The sequence below is a fragment of the Cyanistes caeruleus genome, chromosome 4, assembly GCF_971803275.1.
Source record: "Cyanistes caeruleus chromosome 4, bCyaCae1.hap1.1, whole genome shotgun sequence".
NCBI lineage: Eukaryota > Metazoa > Chordata > Aves > Passeriformes > Paridae > Cyanistes > Cyanistes caeruleus.
The window spans coordinates 6,093,513-6,114,768 of NC_141704.1; the positions used below are offsets into that span (position 1 = coordinate 6,093,513).

A 21,256-nucleotide genomic window follows, 5' to 3' on the forward strand; every position below is an offset into this window, starting at 1 on the left:
GACTCCAGGTTTGTTTTATCCAGTTTGTCTCACATCCCTTTGAGTGGAGAACTGGAAGTTTGCACTTCTTGTTTACTGGGAAGGGATTTTGGAGGGACTACCTCACCTGTAGGTATCCACACTGTAAATATCCCAATCTGGGCAGGATGAATCCCAGCTGAGTGTAATCCCAGCTGAGTGTAAATAATCCCTTATTGTCTCCTCCAGAAACTGTCCTTGACACATCCTGTAAATGGATCATGGAGCAACGAGCTCACAGGGAGGCTGCTGTTCCAGAGCCTACAGAGATGCAGGGGTCATTCAGTGGGTGGTGGGAATGCCAGGAGGTGGATGTGAAGGAGGGACATATAAGCTCAGAATCAAAATATCTGTCTCTAACAGTGTCTGACATTTAATTTCCCTCAGTTGATCCTGAACACTAATTTTCCCAATGGTATTAATGTGTATTCTGACTGTCTTGGTTGGTACGAGGCTAACACAGCACTGTAAAATGTGGATTACTCAGAGCAGGTTGGTGAAAGCCGTGTCCAGTCAAGGTCTGAGCATTTCCAAGGATGGAGATTCCACATCCTCTGTGAGATCATTTCAATTTTGTTTCTTCAAATTCACACAGAAATGTTTGTTTCAGTAACCAGTGGGAAAGCCCTACTGTGTGTAGATGAGGAGATGAAACATCTAATTATATATCCAAATTTATCTGCATGAACATACACAATATAATTTCTGAGCTGTGGGGAGATAGAATTGCTAAACCAGAAGCTAATTCAGTTTCAGACTTAGGAGCCTTCATTTTCCATGACATTTTCATGATTATTTGATTCTCTAAACTATTATTTATTTACACAGTTGAAGTAGCTATTCATGCTTCAGTAAAAAACTCTTTAGGTTTATCTGCTGTGTAAACCTAAGAGGAAATATTAGGGAAAAAAATACTGATAAGGGAGAAAGTGAGGCTTTTTTCCTTTAATGATCTCTTAAAATCCAGCACAGCTTTTGTCATATTATATCAGTATTCAGCCATTAACTCTTGCACTGGAAAAAAAAATTCTCCTAAGCACAAAGGTCTAAAAATACTCAGTTTCAGACAGATGCTGACATTGAAGAATAACAGTCCTCAAAAAAGGAAGACTGTGAACTATAGAATAAACTGAAAAGAAAAAAAAGATTACACTGTCTTTCCTGTAAGAATTAATTCCTTCTTTCCCTCTGCTCAAAACAGAGAATTATAACTTACAGCTATCATCTGTGGCTCATTATTTCCTCTACCCCTTAATCTAGTATGAAGATTGTCTTAGTTGAAGGTGTTCATGTTGTGAGCACAATTGTTGAAATAGTAGAGATTTTATAGAATATACAGGATGCTTCAGCTGAGAAGCAGTGAAGAATGTTCAAATAACCATTCTTAGAAGATTTGCTTTTTGTTCACTTCAGTACAATACGTTTTTCTCCAATCAGTGGCGCAAGGCTGCCACCGTGACATTTTGTTAGAGGCCAGTACACCCACTGAGATAGTTATGATTTGCTTCCAGGATGATCCAAAAATAACCCTACCAGTAGGTGTGTAGGAAGGTCTGACAGTTTGCTAAAGACTAAATTGAAGTAGATGTTTCATGTTGGAAAAGATCAGTTTAAAATGCAGAATGGCACTCATCGTGCTGTAGTACAAATTGATTATTTTTGTGCCATTTCATGTGGAATTAATGCATGTTCCATTATTGTAAAATCATTTAAAGTAAGCTTTATTAGCTTGCAGAACATAGAAATCTTCCCTAGTATAAATTTCATTATTTTTAGGATAAATATACAGTTGATAAATATAAGACATTGCTTAAATAGAGGTTTTGAAATACGGTGAATGTACAGTACACACACTTAGCCCAAGCACATGTTTTTAAATTTTGTATTTAAGTCCAGTTATATAAATAGCATTGTTACCTGAATGCTTGGAGGACAGAGAATTTCAATGCCTTAGATCTGATCTCAGCACCGATATTTTAAAAGAATATGTTTTCCAGGAAGCTATGGAAGAAAATCTTGCTTTAGCACACCCATATCCCAGTGCCTGTTACTTGACTGCATAGTTCAAGGAGATTTGTGACAGGACAAGTATATTTCTGAACTGTTGTGTGTCAGCTGGTCTTATAGACATGGTGTTAAGTTTTGGAGTCTGTGGTTAGGCTTCTAAATAAGTGAATTGATTTTGATTGCTCTTAGTATCCAGAGATTGTGCTGCTTATTGGAGAGATGTATTGGTACTAAGCCCATCTGATAATTACAGCACCCTTAAACAGGCATGCAAGCACAAGTTGGAGCCAAAAAGAGGAAACTGGGCATGTATTTTTGACCTATATTTGTGTTTTTAATAATGCTTCAATGTGTCTTAAATGACTAAAGGAGAAAAGAGTGGGAGTTTGGATAAGAATCTCCCAGAGTCCCAGTAGAGTAAAAGGAGAGGTGATGGATTCATATGGAGCCTCCCTGGAGCAGCACTGTCTCTCCCTGGTGTCCTCACTGGAAAAATGAGCCTGTGATAACCTGAAGGATGCTGATGGCAGCAGACAGGTCATCATTTTGCTCTTTGCTTTGTCCCTTAAAATGTAGTAGGTCTTTGTGCATTCTCCTCTCAGAAGGGTTTCTGAGCAGGTGCATCAGTGCAGCCTGAAGGATCTCAGGGAGGCTCAGGCACTAAATGGGCTCAGGGTGGGTAGAACTGCTTTGTGAAAATGTGAGGCTGCCTGAAAACTGTAGGGGTCATTTTGGCAAACCTCCTTATCTGTTTTAGAATCAACATTATCAATTTATGAATTTTTGGCAGAGAAATCTACAGCTGTTTCCTCAGAATTCCATTAATACTGAAGGACAGGAACATGTGCATATTTTCAGTCAAGCATTGTGCTGGTTAATTTTTTTATGTTTGTTTTTTCTTTCAGAAAGCAGCATACAGTACTAAACCATGGATTAGTAGGATCTAATTCAACAGGAGACATGTTTGTTTTTTAAACATTATTACATTATCATCTTCCTAAAGTATTCAATCCGTTGCCTTAGCACATTTCAGGATTTACTTTGCTTGCAGTATACAAATAACACATATAATACATTATATTTTGTAAGTGTCTCTCTAACCCATTCTTAAACTATAATTCAAGCTACAATAATCCCAGTTAGTAAAAAAAAAACAAAAACCTTCTTTCTGTTGGCAGCACTATTTGAAGTTCATTCAGGGTTGCTTTCTATTAAAGAAAGATGATAGTATCAGCTTGCCTACACAGGTAGATATGTGAGCTTATATGTAATAAATCTTACAAGAAGTTACAAGCCCAGAAAATGCTGCAGTTCATAATACCCAAGAAATAATGTAAATCTTAGACAAATTCATGCATTTGAAGGAGCTTTCAACTAATGCCAGTATTGTTCCTGCAGTCCTACTGGATTATGCTTATGTCCATGGATACTCCTGGTCTGTTTACCCAAGGCAGAAAAATTATAATCAATAGTAAAAAATAATAATTTAAAAATCTTAATTTTATTCTGGTTTTTATTATTATTAATGCTTTAACCTAATTGTTTTAACATTCTCTCAAAAGAATTAGTTGCTTGAATATGGCTCTACTGAACTATTTTATGCCATGGCCAAACAAAAATATCTCCAACAACTGCATAAGTTTAAAACCAAGTAAAGTAAACACTCAACTGCCTTTGCTGTTTGCAGAACAAAAATGTGTAATATGGATGAAAAGAACCAGTGTCACAATGAACTCAATATGACTTTACAAATGTCTGCAAAGGACCTGGCTGAGTACTTTTACATGAGGCAAAATAATCCTCAAATTCTGCAGTTCCCAGGGGTGAACAACTGCATGTTGTGGATGTGCTATTGCAATAAGGCTGTGCTTGCACACCGCACTTAGTAACCCACCTGCCATGGAAATAATTGCACGCACCTTCAGGATTCATAACTCCTTTAACTACAAACTCAAGTCTTCAATATATAGTATAGCTCATCTCTATTCTAAAATACTATGGACAGGACCCTAAGTGTTTGAAGAAAACAAGTCTTTTAGAAACATCTTGTTGCAATGGAAAGACAAACACCTCCCAAGGACTGTTTACCTGATCTTAAGACTGATATGCAAGAGAGGCGAAAAAGATTAATCAGGCCATCCTCTCCCATGTACTAGAGTTTGAATTGGCATATATGCATGTGGTAAGCACTTGCAGAACAAAAACATTGCTTACCTTGAATGATAGCCTTGGATTCTGCTGACATTCTTCTTTTTTCTTTATTCTTTTTTTTTTAATGGAGAGATGCTACTGCATGTTGTTTGTCAATGCTTAGTGCTGAAAGTGTGTCAGAGATGTTGCAGGCACACCAGGGGCTGTGTGAAGGAACCTGTACTCTAGGCAGGAGATCCTGGCCTCAAGTAGAGCCTTCTTGATTTTAGATCAGAAATTCTTCGGAAAGTGATTTATAAGTGGCTGTATTCTGAAGTGGCTCCACATGGAGGTCATTTCAGCATCAGGGCATGCATCTCGGAACAATAGCCTGCTCCAAATTGAGTTAGATAGCTGTAATAAACATGAGAGCACAGCTGGAAGTTCCCTGTAGAAATGGCTTTGATGTGAACTCAGTGGTGCTTCAACGAGCACAGCCACAGCCCTTAGCCCCACTGAATAAACCAGCGTCATAAGTAATGTCATAAGTCTCAGTAATTCTTCTTTGTTTTCCTCATATTGTAGTGATTCAATTTGGTTTGATTTCAGCTAGAGTTACAGTTGGAAATATCTGATGGTCAGCTATGAAGCTGAACTCAAGCCAGTCCACTGTGCATTATTATTCTGTTCCCGAGCCACTCTAAAGTAGTTCCCACCCAAAAGCAAAGGCAATTTATGATTGTGGTGTGCTGGGGAGAATGCACAACATGTTGCAGGCACAGCATTGAGGTACAACTTGTAGTTTACTCTAGGGGTGGATGGTCTTCACTGAGAAATGCATTTCAATAAAACAGAAGCATCAGCATGGAATTGGCCCAGAATATTAACTTGCTTTTTAATCTCTCTCTCTCTCTCTCATTCTCTCTTCATCTTTAAAATCTCATAGGAAAATGTGTCCTTAAACACCAAGATTCATAAAAGCAGCCTAGACTCACAAAGACATGCCCAATCAATGAACCCTTGTTTATTAATATACCTTCTGCTAGATGGGTTTGGAGGAATGTTTTGGAACAGAGGACTATAAAACCACAAAATCAACCAGCTAATAAATTTGTCTGCCATACCTGTAGTACCTTTGCATGCTTTATTCTCCTCCTACTTTGCACTGCTGTGGAAGGTCCATGGTGTACACACTGTAATTTCATGACAATCATAAATGTCATGTTAGTTGTTAACATAAACAAGTGATTAAAATTAGTGTCCCTGATTTTCACTTCTCCCAAGCTCTCTTAGCTCTCAAAAACCCATGCACTACTTAATAGTATGGGTTTATGAGCCTAAAGTTATTCTCCCATTGTTGAAGGCCTTGGCTTCTGAATTTGCAATTTGAATGAATCTGTTCACCTCATTATGTTTTCTGGGTTCTTTTTATTCTTGTATAAGTCAATGTTTCCAAAGGACCTCATAAAGCCAGAACCAGAAGGATCACCATGGGGAAAGGCTCCTTCCTCTCCTCTCCCTCTCTGTCATGCTTTCTATCACTTGCACATGCATGCCCACAGATACAAAAAAGAGTCTTCCTTTTCTCACTGCTGCTTCTCTTCCCCTGTTCCTTGCGAAGAAATGGACAATCTTTCATGGGCACAGTTCATCTGTGAGTAATGAAGAAGCAGAGGAGCACTGACTTATTGGAGAAAGGCTGTGATATTGGTATATGTCTTTCTGTATTGTCATTCTTGTTTCCCCTGACTCTTTCTTGCTCTCTTGCTTTTCTGGTGCTCTTTCCCTGGAGTGCATCTGTCACTTTAATTTTATCCTGTCCAAGCACAAGCAGAGTACTTAAACTTCCTAGAATCTTCCTTTTTGACATGTCAGACAGCACTTCCAAGATACTAGAAAATGTGCAAGTTTTTACTTCTTTCCCTATACCAATGACAATATGTTTGTCCGATGACCTTATGGAAAATACATCTCCCCAGATCAGGAAAATCTACCTCACCTTTGCCAAAATCTGTTCCAAGAAATAGAACCAGGGCCTGTTGGTACTGTTAGCAACAGAGAGGCCACCAGTTTGTGCAAGGGTGAATACTCAGATTGGCTGGAGATCACTAAAAAGGGCAGATAATTTAATGCCAATCACACATGCTAGTTAGATTAGAATACTGATGAGCCCTAGTGAAAGGCCAACTGCATCTTCTTTTAGCAAAAAATATTAAAATGCCCCCATTTCTCCCCCTCCCCCTCCAGATTCTCCAGAAGAATAAATTAAAACTTGGAGGTGTGGTTATTATCACAGAATAATTAGACCCCATGGGATTAGAGACACTCAACGTTTGCTAATGCCCCTGGGTTGTGATTATCTAATAATGATGATGCCTCTGTCATTGCTTAATTATTCTTCCCCTTTAAAATGTTCCTTCTGCAGTCAGAGTCCGTAGAATGTGCTCATCTCAGCCAGAAACACCACTGCAAATTCCTGAGAGCAATGTCACATGGGCACCATGATTGACTTGCCCACTTCTCCCCACACCATGTTTATAATCCTCATTTCAAGAGTTCCAGCATTACTATATTTGAAACATTCCCTTTTTCCATAAAACATTTCATTTGTGTGTTTAGGAGAAAACTCTGTGGCCTTCTTCAAAACAACCACTTGGTTTAGGGCTATATAAAGATAGCACACCTTAATTGATTGACCTTAAATATTTAAGATCAGATCTGTGCAGAATCCCTCCTAACTCCAGGTCGGTGGTCCAGACTCCCATCTACATAAGAGCCTTGTACAGCTGGGTGCCACTCTCTGTTTAAGAGACTACCACCACAAAACTGAGATAATATAAACCAAAGTGGGAAGCTTTGCACAAACTTTGTCCAACACAACAAAACTTTGTCCAATATCTTTAGTCTTTCAGTCAGGCCAGCAGGTGTTCCCCATATTTAGATACAGTTTTCAAGACACAGTTCCAAACATCATTGGTTATTGCAACTAAAGATTAGAATGAAAACAAAGAACACAGCCTTGATCTGATTATCCTTAAATCCAGTGTTGTCTCTTAGCTTTGTTATCCCTCCTGGACTAAGCAAGGGACAAAGGCATATTTTGTTTACCCAATAGATTTTGTGTATTAAACAAAGATTTTAAATTCAGCTGGCTAAAATTAGAGATTTCAACTTTGAGTTTAATATTTCTTTTACTTTTGTCCTTATAATTCTCCTATAAATGCTTACCATTTTTTTCTGTTGCTAACTGGGGAGCTGTTAGAAATATTTTTATTTATTTTTTTACTTTATTTTCTGGCCATATCTCTTCATATGATTTATTTATATCCTTTCTTTACATTCTTCTACTGTGATTTTATTTTCTGTTGCACATTGCTGAATCTAAGAGGAGTCTAAAACCTCAAGGAAAGATCCAAGGTCAGAACTTCTTTTTTCAGAGGTAGATTGGGCCCTAGAAACCTCACCCACACAGTGTAGCTGTGGCAGCCTAGAATCAAAACCACAGATGAGCGTTAAGTGGCACATTCAGTGTCATCCTCTGTTTCTGTTAACAGACCCAAGAACAGAAAGTGGTTCTACTGTTCAGTTTTCAACACATCTTCATTCTTCAGCCTTCTTTCATTCAGCCTTAGTGTGAGCTGACTTTCTCTTCTCCTATGCTGCTCTAATTCCCATAGAATGATTGAGGTGGGAAGGTCAGTCGGGACGCCTGTGGCTCAGCTCCCTGCTCATGTGAGATCAGGTTGCTTAGGGCTTGATCCAAACAAATCTTAAAAACCTCCAAGGACACAGAGGGAGGAATCTGGGTAATCTGTTCAGAACTTGACAATCCTCACAGTACAAATGTTTTTAATTATATCTGAATGGAACCTCCCTTGTTCCAATGTACTTCTCATCTTCCCTCCACGTACTATTGCTCTATCTAGTGGATCCTTTTGAGCACCAGGAGGCTATTTTAGGTTCACCTCGAGCTGTGTCTTCTCCAGCCTGAGCAAGTCCAGCTCATTAAAGGACAAGTGCTGGACCCCTGACCAACTTGCTGACCTTCCACGGAACTCGCACCACCCAATCAAAGTTCTCCTTGCAATGAGGAGCCCAAATCTGCATGTAGTGTTTAGATGTGATCTAACAAGCACTGAGTACAGAGGACACCTGGATCTCCTGGCTCCTCTTCCACAGTCCAGGATGCTGTTTGGTTTCTTTGCTGCCAGTGTATGCTGCTGGCTCATGGTCACATCCCGCCAAGACCCCCACAGGTCCTTTTCAGCAAACCTTCTCCCCAGCCCACCCATTCCCAGCTGAGTTACTGAAAGGGATTATTCCTCCCCAGCTGCTGGACTTGGCATCTATCCTTCTTAAATCTCATAAGGTTCATGTTGGCCAGTTCTGCCCATCTGAATCCATCTGAATGACAGCCATTTAGTCAGCACTAGTCTCACATCCATTTCATCTGTCCCTTGGACTCAATGAGCTTAGGAAGGCAGCAGAAAATCAGAAATAAACCCAAATTCAGTACAAGAAAGAGGATTCTGGACTTAGACAACTGCCAATACAGATCTGCCAGGAGTGTCTCCCAGAAGTGAACGTTTTCTCTGCAACTTCTCATGCTTAGTCTCAGAGATACTGAACCTAAAACTTGTGGGCAATATTGATCCCTGGTGCACTACTATGTCTTAACTGGAGCAAAAGACATACTTTGAACACTTGAGTTGTTTAAACTCTTCATTAAGTAGAACAATAAGAACAAAGTTGTGGTTCACAGGTGAGTGGTAAAAAGCAAGTGGCTGATACCAGACTAAACACTGAGTTTCCTGTTGTGCCAGGCATTCATAGTGCCAGGCAATTGTGGAGTGTAACCAAGGGCTGCCTAAAGGAATGCTGTCAGCAGGCTGACACAGTTACCATTGTGGATCTCTGTGTGGAAAGTCCCAGTATTGTTAAGCCAGTCTTGGAACTGCCATGAAACCCTGCAGCACCAGAAATCTGGTTCTGCTCCAGAAACATTACAGCTGCTCTTCAGATGGATGGGGTTGGCAGGGTGTAGAGCAGCTCTCCATGTCTGCAAAGAGCTGAAGCTGCCCTTGCTTTTCTTTGCCCATTCTCGCCACTAAACCTGCCCTAAAACCAAAATAATGTTTCCAATAAGAAATATCACTTTAAATGTTTATAATGTCTCATGTGCTTAGTATCTTACTCCAAGACTTGCAGTTTGGGTATCATTTCCAGACAGGGCACCCATGTTGGAAGAGGAGGAAGAGAACAGGACAAGGCAGAGAGGAATGGAGAAGTGCAGTTTACATTGGCCATAAATAGTGCTAAGTTAGCACATATAGCAGGGAGTTTCCAAGAGATCCAGGGGTTTTTGTGGTATAGGACTTTGCTGAGAAGTCACTGAAATTTTTTTTTCACTTAGACATTTACCAAAAATATTAAGGAAAGAATGAGCCTGATCATGCTGCAAACCATTTCTCTGCTGAAACATAGTGGCTCATGTGTTTGGAATAGGTCCTTTCCTTCAGTGGAACAGTCAGAGGGTGGGTTATCATGTTCTTTGTCTTCAGCAGCCTTCCTGGACTCTGACCTTCACAGTGGGAAAAGAATTCCTGAAGATGATCAGAGAGATGGAGCACCTCTTCTATGAGGAAAAGCTGAGGGCGTTGGAGTTGTTCAGCCTGGACAAAGCTCCAGGGAGACTTTATTGCAGCCTTTCAATACTTAAAGTGGGCCTGCAAGAAAGATCAGGACAAACCTTTTAGCAGGGTCGGTAGAAACAGAACAAGGGGCAATGCTTTTAAACTAAAATATTTAGACTAGATACAAGGAAGAAAATTTTTTTATGAGGATGGTGAGACACTGGTACAGGTTGCTTAGAGAGGTGGTGGATATCCCATCCCTGGAAACAGTCAGTCAGGTTGGATGGGGCTTTGAGCAACCTGTTCTAGTTGAAGATCACTCATGGTTCATCTTTAAAGATGCCTTCCAACTTAAACCATTCTCTTATTCTATGATTCACTTTATAAATAGGCCTGAGACATGGAAGGGGTGGGATTTGCCCAAGGCTGTACTACAGACAAGCATAAGTTTGTGGTTTCAGTATAGCAAGAAGCTCTACCAAGTCTTTGTTATGAGGTGTAAGGAAGTAAATAGGCGTGACAAAAATGTGCCTGTGCCTCCAAGATACAGCTTTCTAAGAGACAGGCAGCAGCTGTGAAGAAGCAGAAAGCCTTGCAACAAAAATCATAGCAATTGCTTTAGCCAGGGCAGCACAAGAAGTTTGAGGGAAAACCGGGAAAGGCACCAGTAGCATCTGGTAGTTGAGCTCATCCTTGTGCTCTTTAGAGCAATTCAGCTCAACCTGAAATAAAAATCTAAAGGTAGGGTGTCTGAATTGGAGGTCTTTAAATCTCAGAGACAGTCCAGTTTTGACTAGACTAGCTTAAACTAACAACAAGCTGACAAAGGTGGGGAAATTAATTCCATCCACAGTGTGTGTAGCAAAGCCAAAGAAATATTTACACATCATTGCCTTTCCTAGATGCTGTTATCCTGAATCTAGTTTTCCAGCTGAGGCAAATCCAGATGATGTAAATCATTATGACTCTATTGACATAAGCTAGCCAAAAGAATGGCCAAAAGTTTCTATGCTAATTCCTGTCATTCTTCTAGGTTGGCATAATATTTAGAAATTGTGTTAACATGTTATTAAAATTTAAAAGATAAATGGCTCATTGCTAGTTCATATTTCTGTTGAAAAAAAACAAAACAAAACAAAACAAAAAAGTTGACCTAAAAGGTGTTATAACCATTAGTAAATGGTTCATAATGGCAGAAGTGAATGTTTTGAGAACATTTGAAAATGCCAGCTCCTTCCAGCCTTAAAAGTCTCCACAAGTGCAGCATTACTAGATAAATAGAAATATCTGAATTGTATAGAGCAGCCACTCTAAATAAAAACGTGTTCTCTGTATCAAAGAGAACTCTGTCAAAGAATGTATTAGCCAAAGGCCAAGTTTCTTGGCTTGAAGCTTGAAGCTGATAGAAAAAATTGAATCAGTTAAATGGAAGAAGCACAATAAGAGGAGGGGCAGGCACTGAACTCTTCTCTGTGGTGACCAGTGAGAGGACCCAACAGAATATCCTGAGGCTGTGTCAGGGGAGGTTTAAGGATGTCAGGAAAAGGTTCTTCACCGAGTAAATGGTGGCTGGGCACTGGAACAGGCTCCCCAGGGCAGTGGTCAGAGCACCGAGCCTGACAGAGTCAAGTGTTTGGAGAACACTCACAGGCACAAGGTTTGACTCTTGAGGTGTCCTGTGCAGGGCCAGGAGTTGGACTCAATGATCCTTGTGGGTCCCTTCCAACTCAGCATATTCTGTGATTCTGTGAATGTTCTGGTGTGGAGGCTGGAGGGAGTTGTGTATTTTTTTTATTTTTTTTTTTCATTTATTTGGTGTCAGAGGAACCTGGTAAAACTCAATTTATAAATTATGTAGGTAGCCAATCTATTTTTGTCTTCTGGACAACTAAAAGACATAAATATAGAAAGTATTCTGACAGTGAATTATTCTTCCTTTGCCATTACTCTGAGCATTTGTGGAGCCCAAGAGTTTTGCTGACACAAAAGAGTTATACAGGCTCCCCCAAAGTAGTGCAGTCATTTGCTGTTACCACAAGGCATGTGATTTTTCTTCTTTCCCTTCAGTTTAATATATGTTACAATTTTTTAGTTGAAAGGAACTAGAAAATGGCAAAGGACAGGAGAAGCACAGTCCTTGTCTCTAGATGGATTTCATCTGGGAGCACACAAAGTAAAAACTTACAGCTGGATTAAGCCTTCACACTTGTCTTATAGGACCTTTTAACTTTTATTTCATCTTCCTTCAGATTTCTGGGGGACAAGGCATGCCATTGCTTCATCTGTTGCTTTTATATGGCATTTTGTTACAAATTTTCACATTTGTTAATATTTTGGGCCTTTCATAACCCCTTTATGGTAATATTTTAGCTCATCACTGTCTTCATCTTTATTTCATACATGCAGATCTCAATCAATTAGTGTGGGGTCTCTCAGGAAGCCTTATGCAGCAGTTGCTTGATCTCTCCAGGCACCCCAAAAGAAGGAGTTCTCTTCATTTCTATTCACCCCCTGTTCAATAAGATGGTAGAAACTACACAGGTGTTCAGTTTCTTTATTCCCAAAGAAATACTAAGCCAAAGAGAAAAGAGCATTGTCCCACTGCGTCTGTGAGGCAGATCACTGCTAAGCAAAAGAAATACCACAACAATATAACACTCATTCCTGAGGTGCTTTAGAGGTTCAACCAGTATTGTACAGTGAGTGTATGCCAAGTCCTTATTCAGGCAAACTAGATAATCTGCATTGCAGCTTCAAGTGGGTGAAGCACTGAGGCACCTGCTCTTTATTTGCCTGAGGGAATTGAGAAACTTGATGACAAAAAAAGAAGAAAAGAGATTTTGGTCCCAGATACTGACCATCCTTGGAGCATGTGTTTGAACAGCCAGTTATAAGAGCCTCCATAATTCACTGTGGGCTGCACAAGAGGGAAGGTTTTAAGCAGATTTTTTTTGCCTTCTCCAACAGATGTGTTGACAATCCATAAGCATATGGCTCTTGTTCACAGGAGATATTTGCCCCCAGCTTTAATGTAATTTACAGGCAGTTTCCTAGTCCCCATTTCTCTCATTTCTTAACTATATGTGTTTCCTCAAGAGAAAATGATAATAATCCTCTAAAACAGAAAATAGATGGAATTTAGTCCAGTCAAAACTAATCAGATCCTTCAGATTTGAGTTTTATATACTTCATTTAAATAATTTGCTAATGAACATTGACAGAAGCACATACCAGTGTTAGTCACAGGGAATTCACTTTGTTTTTTCCTTTCTTCTCTGTTGGTGCCCACATTATCTGAAGAAAGTGGGGGTTTTTACTTGTTTTTTTAATTACTTTTTTTATTCAGAGACATTATTGGATTCTTATTGCTTTGTAGGGACAGATTGAATTATCAAAGCTGCTTCTATTTGCAACATATAAAATTATTTGAGTTAACATCACAGATGCTAAGAGACAAGGAAGGACTGCATTACAGTGTCTGGAAATCTCTCTTCCCCCACAGCAAGAATGTTCTTTGTACTTTGAGGCCCCAAGAGTGTGAAAACTTGTCTTTGGTGGGTCTTAATGTTGCAAAGGTAGGTTATTTGTAGGTTAGAGCTTCAAGGTTTACCCACAGAATGAAAAAGTTACCTCCTGTTTTCCTTACTGGGTCCTGTCAGCTCTAGAGACTTCACTTTCTTGAGGGTTCACTGAGTAATCTGATGTGTTTGACAGCCCAAAAAAGCATCATATAAAAGCGGTTTTAACTATTTCATACCTAGGTAATGAATAGAAGCCAAAAATGGTTCTACATGGTTGTAGACATGATTTGCCTCCAGTACATCATCAACAAAACTCTGACTTTAAATGTTCACTTTTTCCTAAGATAATGCAACTTTACAACAGGAAAAAAAAAAAAAAATAAGTCTTTATGACTATACACAAAAGTAGGGCTCAGGAGACAAGCTAAAAACTTAATTGCATCTGCAGCTTTTATGAGTGTGATTCATCTGGTATACCTTACCTACCTGTGAGTTAAGTACAGTGAGTGTTTAATCTACACTGGTTTTTCAAGGCCCTTCTGTGAGACAGGTATTTCTAATTCACCCAACCTATCCCAAATGATGACTCTTTATTACTTTCTTATGACAAGAGAGTGAATCTCTTTCTCTCCCTAAACACATAATTTAGATTGATTCATCTCACCCACCTTCATCATTCCTTTGACAGTAGCATCAAGGACATTTTTTCCACCTTTTCCCCTCTGACAGAGCTTTTGGGGATACATACAGTATCATAGGGGTGCATATACATGACTATCTATGCACAAAGGCCAGGATAAAAGCCTGCATTAAAATGAATGGTAGTTACATTTTGTATTTGCCTGGTCACCCTGCTTTTTCTAATCTTCAGATCTTTAAATGAAGTTCATACAGTGTCCTAGAGCATAGTGTCTTCCCTTAGAATAATTGAACTTAGTCTTAGACCATTTGGGGCCCAGCACAGTAATCTGCTGAATGACAAAATTATTGAGTAATTCTTGTTTGTTTAATGATGGACTTTGAAGTGTGTGGCAAAATCCCAAACGCCTGGTTAGCTGATCAGCCTGGGTTGCTAGGTTAATTGACAAACTTTTGAGAAAATGTCTGATCCCACACATAGTGGTTTAGTATTATATTTGCAAATAATAGCACAGTACTGAATTTTGTGATCTAGTATTTGCAGTTCTAGACTCATCAACACTTCCCATGAACAATCACACTGCTGATGTCTTGAACAAGATTGGTCTTGTTGGTCTCATTTTCTTTTTTACTTCTCCTTGCAAGTAGCCCTGTTGTGCTCCTGTGTGTGATTGTAAGCTGTTCTGTGATCAAATAAAATAAACAAACTTAATTGTCTTAATTTTGCTTTGCTTTTTTTCCTTTCAGTGGCTGCATCAACTGCTAATTCCACAGCTGGTGCGGCCATGAATTCTTTGACTTCTCTGGGTACTCTCCAAGGACTGGCTGGAGCCACTGTTGGACTGAATAATATTAATGCACTAGCAGGTACCGTAAACAGTGAGTATTTATTGCTGTGGTGGACAGCCTTCCCCAATAATCATGCCACAAAAATTATCAATTGTAGAGTAATAATATGATTTTTAATCTCTACACCAAATAAGGGGGTCAAGTTGATTCTGTTCCATACTACTACTACTGCATATGTATTTCCCTGGAGTCTTTAAATTTCACACAGTTTGTTCTGCAAAATGAATTTCCTTGTGTCCCTGCATAAAGACTCCTCTTCTTGCAGTACATATGGAAGGTAAAAGAATTGTCAGTGGGGATTTGGGTTTTCTAGGTTATAGGAGAGGCTCCTTTTTCACTGAGGGAGTCTGACAACAGGTGTATCACCCCAATGTACAAAACCTCACTCAGAAATGTAGTGCTAAGAAAGACATTTGCCACAGAGGCAGTCCTTTAAAACATCTGTAAGAATTACCTAATTGACTTGAGAGCAATATGCTTTAAAAATGAAGGCAAGTCTTTGGCTTTTAATTGGCAAGTATGGGAGAACATGCAGTCAGTCACCTGTAATGCCAGAGCACACACACCTATCCTATGACATCTTAACAAATCCTGGCATCTCCAGCAAAGTAGATGCCAGCACTTGTTAGAACATTCTTCTTTGTTCTGAGCCTTGGTCCAGATTTTTCTGAAGAAGAAGGAATTTTTTTTTTATTATTGTTTCTGCTATGATGACTTCACCTTTGCCTGTAACAGAAGAGATTTCCCCAGATGCATTTTTTCCCCTCCCTCTTTTTTTTTCTTTAGCTGCTGTTGCTCCTTGCATTTCCTTTTGCAATGCAAGGAATCTATTTGGTCATTGCCAGTCCATGACCCATCATAATGTACCCTCAGGAATGGATGTCCTCCTCAGTATCTCTTGCTCACTCTGATGCTCTGCATGATGTCCTTTCTGTCACTGTTACTTGGCTGCTCACACAATCTTTTTGTTCTGTGATCTCTGGTTGGCATTGTTGGGAGCTGGGAAGGAAGGGGGCTTATGGATGTCCATGTAGCAATGTTGAATGGTTGCATGGGGTCTCGTGTAAAACAGGACTTGCTTCTGGCAAGGACGTGTGCATTTCACACAAAACAACTCTTCGTAGATACAACTCAAGGGCAACTTAAGAAAAATGAGTATTAGGTTCCAAAATGGCAGATGTTTTTCCATTAGTGTTAAATGGCATGCGTAGAAAGCTAACTTCTCTCGTCTCATGAGCTCTTGTAGTAAGAGATCTATCCTGACATGAGTAAGAAACCATTAAATGTCCTTTCTGATTAACAGTCATTGTGCTTCACTTGGTGTATAAAAAAAATCACAATATCAAGAGCAAAATGTGACATCCCAGTCCTTCCCCTCCACAAGTACTAAGAACCCAGGCACACTGAAGCACTCCAACATATTGTATCCCTTCATCAAAACCAAGCAGGAGTGAATCATGTGAGCTCATTGTGTGGGAACCCTCCTGTTGCACTCCTTTTAATGCTCCTTGCTACGCTGCAAGCAAAGAGTTTACAATTTCTCAGCAAGCATTTTGAGGTGATATATGTGCAAACTTATCTGCATGTGTCATATATGAACTATTAATGATGTATTCACAACCTGGTACCAAATTTCAGTTTGTTTTAAGTCACCATTGCCTCCATGGACTTGTACTGACAGTGACTGCAGTCCCAAATCTTCTTCATGGATGTTTTTATGGATATGTGCATAGTGCTTACAAAATGTATGTGGGTATGTCTGTCTATGTATATACATACATGAGAGAGAGCTAAAGAGGGGAAACTGCTTCTCCATGACACAGCTCAGCATTAGGGCACTGTTTCCCTCAAAAGGGAATTTGATTATCACTTTCTGGTACTCACGATGCTGATGATAGTGAAGCATTGGTCAAACTACAATAAACTCCCTGTCTATTTTAATGACAGTATGGGGCTTTTCCTGATGACCATGCCTGACTCAGTCATTCACACTCAAACCCACCTGGGAGATTACCTTTGGAAAACCTCATGCTCATGTCATGTTCATGACATGGCTTATACCATGGTCATAAGCAGGCCCATAAAAAATTTTCGCTGGCCATGGACATTCCTGAAGTAACTGTGCAGCAAATTGGGAACTGAGTGACATGCATCTAGTTGGAGAATTAGAAAATCCAAAGCACAAGTCAAGCAGAGCTTAACCCAAAAATTAATCAGAAGGTGGCTCTGTGCTTGGGCATTGATTTATACAGAAGTTTGAAGAGATGCTCTTCTACCTAAGCCATGTCCTGCCCTGCATGTGAGAATCATGGAATCAATCTCCGTGCCCTGCATGGAGAATGTCTTCCACACCGAACTCACTAGAAGACTTTTGTTTTCTCAGTCCTGTCTGGGTCTGTGAAAAGCTGTGTATGGAGACTGATAGTGCTGTCATTGTAGGGAGAAGCATTTTAAAAAGGTATCTGGAGGCCTTAAATAAGGTGGAGTATGGTAAGTTTAAGTGTCTCCAAGGTTTTGGCAGCAGTTGTACCTAAGCGTGGGGATTCAGTCTTCTCTCGGTTATTCTTGAAGCACCTAAAACTTTAAATGGCAAAACATTAGACTGCTTTGAGCATGTAAATTTAAGAATTCTAAGTAACAAAAAGAATTATGAATTATGAGGAAAAAACACTAAAGAAGGAGGAAGCAAGTCTTTGCAATTAAGAAAGAAAACCATGCTGTCAGGATACTATGGCACAGTATTTGTGTGTGACCCCAGGGCAGTCACTTAGCCTTTTTGCCCCCTTATTTACATCTGTAAAACAGAGATAAAACTATTCATGACAGATTGGAAGGTGCTTGAAAAGCGCTTCGAGAGACCTTTAGACTTGCCAAGCTTTGTTGCTTTTGTATTATGTAGAGAAACTCAGAAAAGTAGAAGGCCATAGATGAGAGGCTCCAAAAGGTTATTTCACAGAAGGGAGGAAGGGACCAGAGTTCACTGTGTGACTCAGGTGTATTGGTAGAGATAATAAAGAGATGGCAGAGATGTGTAACAGCAGCTGGGCCTTGCACATTTAATAAAAATGTAAGAACAGAAAAAGTGTTGGGTGCTTTCTGCAGCTCTGTTTTGCTCAGGAGGGAGGGGTATGGCACACGTGGGCTGTGGCAGCAGTGGCTGTGCCCTTCCCAGGAGCACTGCCGTGGGCTGATGGCTGATCTGGAACCGCTGGGTGAGAAGGTGCTATTGATTCCAGGGGAAAGGAGGGGGAGGATGCTGCCCACTGCAACACAAAGCATGTTTATCTAATAGGCCAATGACTCATGAAAGATAACATGGTATCCTAATGCTACCTCTGTTATCCAGTTATTTCAACACTCTAATAAAAAGAGAGATACAAGCTCCTTTATCAGGAGCCTTTACTTTAACCAGCCCTGTGTGTACAGCCATGCAAGCAGTGACACAAACATAAGTACAAAACATCAGAGCAGACTACAGTCAGCCTCAGGATCAAATTATTATTAGTAGTAATATATAATAAAAAATATAAAATATTATACATCATGTATTGTAAAAAATATTGTTGCTGTTGTTTTTGTTATTATTATTGTTATTATAATGTTTTGAATGCCACTCCATCACTCCCCCTCCTGAACTGGGCAAGGGAGAGAAAATGTAACAAAAGGTTTGTGAGTTAAGGGTAGGGAAAGACTACTTACCAACTACCATCACAGGCAGAACACTCCTGACTAGGAAATTAGTTGAATTTATTACCAATCAAATCAGAGTAGAAAAATGAGACATGAAACCAAATCTTAAAACACCTTCTCCCCACTCCTACCTTCCTCCCAGGTTTAACTTTATTCCTGAATTCTCCACCTACTGTCCCTAGTGGTGCAGGAGGACAGGGAATGGGGGATGCAGTCAGCTCACACATTGTTCCTGCAGCTCCTTCCTCCACAGGGTTGGACTCCTCATACTGTTCCTCTGCCCCAGCATGGTGTCCCTCCCACAGGAGAGAGTTCTCCACCTGCTCCTTCAATGTGGGTCCCTTTCCAAAAGCTGCAACACTCCACAAATTGCAGGTCTGTTCCATGGCACTTCCCTACAGGAACAGGCTGCTCCAGAATGGGTCCCCCACGGGGTCACAGGTATTGCTAGCAAACCTACTCCAGTGCAGTCCTCTCTCCACAGGTCCTGCCAGGAGCACTGCCTTCCCACTGGGTCACAGCCTTCTTTGTGCATCCACCTGCCCTGATGTGGGCTCCTCCATGAGCTGCAGGTGGATCTCTGCTCCCCCATGGACCCCCATGTCCGGCAGGGCACAGCTGCCTCACCGTGGGCAGCGTCAGGGGCTGCAGGGGAGTCTCAGTCAGGGCCTGGAGCAGCTCCTGCTCCTCCTCCACCGACCTTGAAAAGCTGTTTCTCTCACACATTCTCACTCCTCTCTTCTCTAGCTGCAGTTACCATTGCACAGGGTTTTTTCTCCTTCTTTACCATGTTACCTCAGAGGTGCTGCCACTGTCGCTGATGGGTTCAGCCTTGCCCAGTGGAAGGTCCATCTTGCACTGGCACTGGCTTTGTAGGACATAGGGGAGGCTTCCAGCAGCTTCTCAGAGAAACCACTGCTTTATCTCCCCACTACCACCCAACCCCAATACAGATTTATAACTGGAACCATTATACAAGAAATACCCGGGCCTGTTGAGTTCTGACAGGGATTATTTTTCAAAGCAGTGGCAGCCAGTACCTCCCATCAGGGTAAAGTGATGCTCTGAAGTGGGGTGGAGGGGAAAGAGAAGTCTTCAAAGTGAGACATTTTATTAAGGAAAGGCTAAGAATATCACATCTCTGTCAAGTGTTTAGTCACACAAATTATAGTAAGATCAAAAGGTATAATTTATGCAGTACAATTCTCTTAATTGGCACAGACTCTGGTGGAGCCAAAAAGGTGCCACTTGAGCAATTGTCCTGATTATTGGAGACTCATAGGAATATGCTTTTCAAATCTACATAAGAGGCAGAAGGATACTGGGGTCAGCATCTTTATCCTCCTCTGTCAATGCTGGATAATTCCCTGCAGTATTCTTCCTGTATCTAAATTACACATGTGATAAGGTTTCTGCCATCTTCCTTGAAGATTGTTTCCCAGTCTAATAGGCTTAATTATTAATTTACTATAAAGTGTCCTCTGCTTAATTTCCCCACTTTTCCCCCATTTACATTCCAACCCCTATTATTGCTCTGAAATTAAGCCCTTTCCTTCTCTTTACTATTCCTCGCTTTGGTGTCTTAATATGACATCACCAGTCATATCTTCACAGACCAATTAAAACATTATACAATGTCTAAGAAATGATTGCTGGTGATTCTGACTCCCCCCTCCCCCCCAGTATTTCTAGTGACTGATCTTCTCTACCTCTACAGGCCTGTTGAGACCTTTAAGTTTTTTGTGAGCTGTTCACCTAGAAACTGGGGGGCTGGGGTAGCTAATTGTGCAGAAAACATGCCCTGACTCTCAGTCCTGATGGTCTCGCAGTGCTTAGGTTGACACAGGCTGGGCATGTGGAAGATGAACAGGGCTTTTAACCCTGCCATACTTTCAACTTCCAACAGCAAATTCACTTTTTCTGGAATTTCTGAAAGACATGCTAGCACTGTTAAGGTCAACATAACTCATTTAGGAGCCATGCTGAGCAATAGAAGCAAAGGAGGGAAGCTGTAGCTCAGGAGTTTGTCCACCATCAAATCAGAGTAGTACAACTCCTTACGCAGCCCACACTGTTTGCACGGATGAGGGATGTCATTTTCAGCACAGCTAGCAATCCCATCAGAAATTTCCTCTTTAGCAGCCATCCCAGTTAAATTACTCTGTTACTTATCAGGATGTAGAATTGCTGCAAGTTAAAAAAAGTGACTCTGCTTCCCTTGTGAAGAAAAACATTGCTAGAAATAAATGCTTTTGTTTCTTCATGAAAGATGCCTAGTCTGGATGAAATATTTTTAGTCACTCTGGGTGTGCTACTTGCAGAGTGACTGGAGGAACGAGAGGAGAAGGGTGGAAGCAAAGAGTGAGTGTCGCAGTCCATCTCTCGACCACAAGCCTAAGGGGCAAAGCCTGCAATTGTAATAGAATCATTTAGGATGAAAAGGACATGTTTTAAAATGCAGTTAATCAGGGTTCTCTGCTTACTCCATATAAACAAAACACTTCTGATACGGTGTTGTCGTGGCCTGAAGACCCTGATCACAGAATGCAGGTTGCCTCACAGGCTGCTTTTCCCAGTGGCCATATCGTAGGACACAGGTCAAATAGGTCCCACACTGCCAGCCTCAGACACCCACAGCAGAAGCACAGGTGTCAAAGAGAATGAGCAGAGAGGCTCTCAGGAGCACTGTAGTACTTGCCAGTAGCAGGCTGCATGCGAGTCCATTTGACTGTGCAACCCTTGTGCTGAAGTGATCCTGATGCCAAAGTC

At 40.6% G+C, this 21,256-nt stretch overlaps 1 protein-coding gene across 26 annotated transcripts in view; it reads left to right on the plus strand.

Annotated features, from left to right (window-relative positions):
• Positions 1-21,256, plus strand: part of CELF2 (CUGBP Elav-like family member 2) — a 451,050-nt gene that overhangs the window by 413,212 nt on the left and 16,582 nt on the right. For 19 of the 26 annotated variants that reach the window (XM_023918764.2, XM_086886453.1, XM_023918756.2 and 16 more), the window contains one exon: positions 14,696-14,815. In XM_023918764.2, the coding sequence (XP_023774532.1) occupies positions 14,696-14,815 (120 nt within the window). Of the gene's footprint in view, positions 1-14,695; positions 14,828-21,256 lie in introns of all 26 variants that reach the window. The other 7 variants (XM_023918759.2, XM_023918760.2, XM_086886448.1 and 4 more) reach the window with 1 other exon arrangement.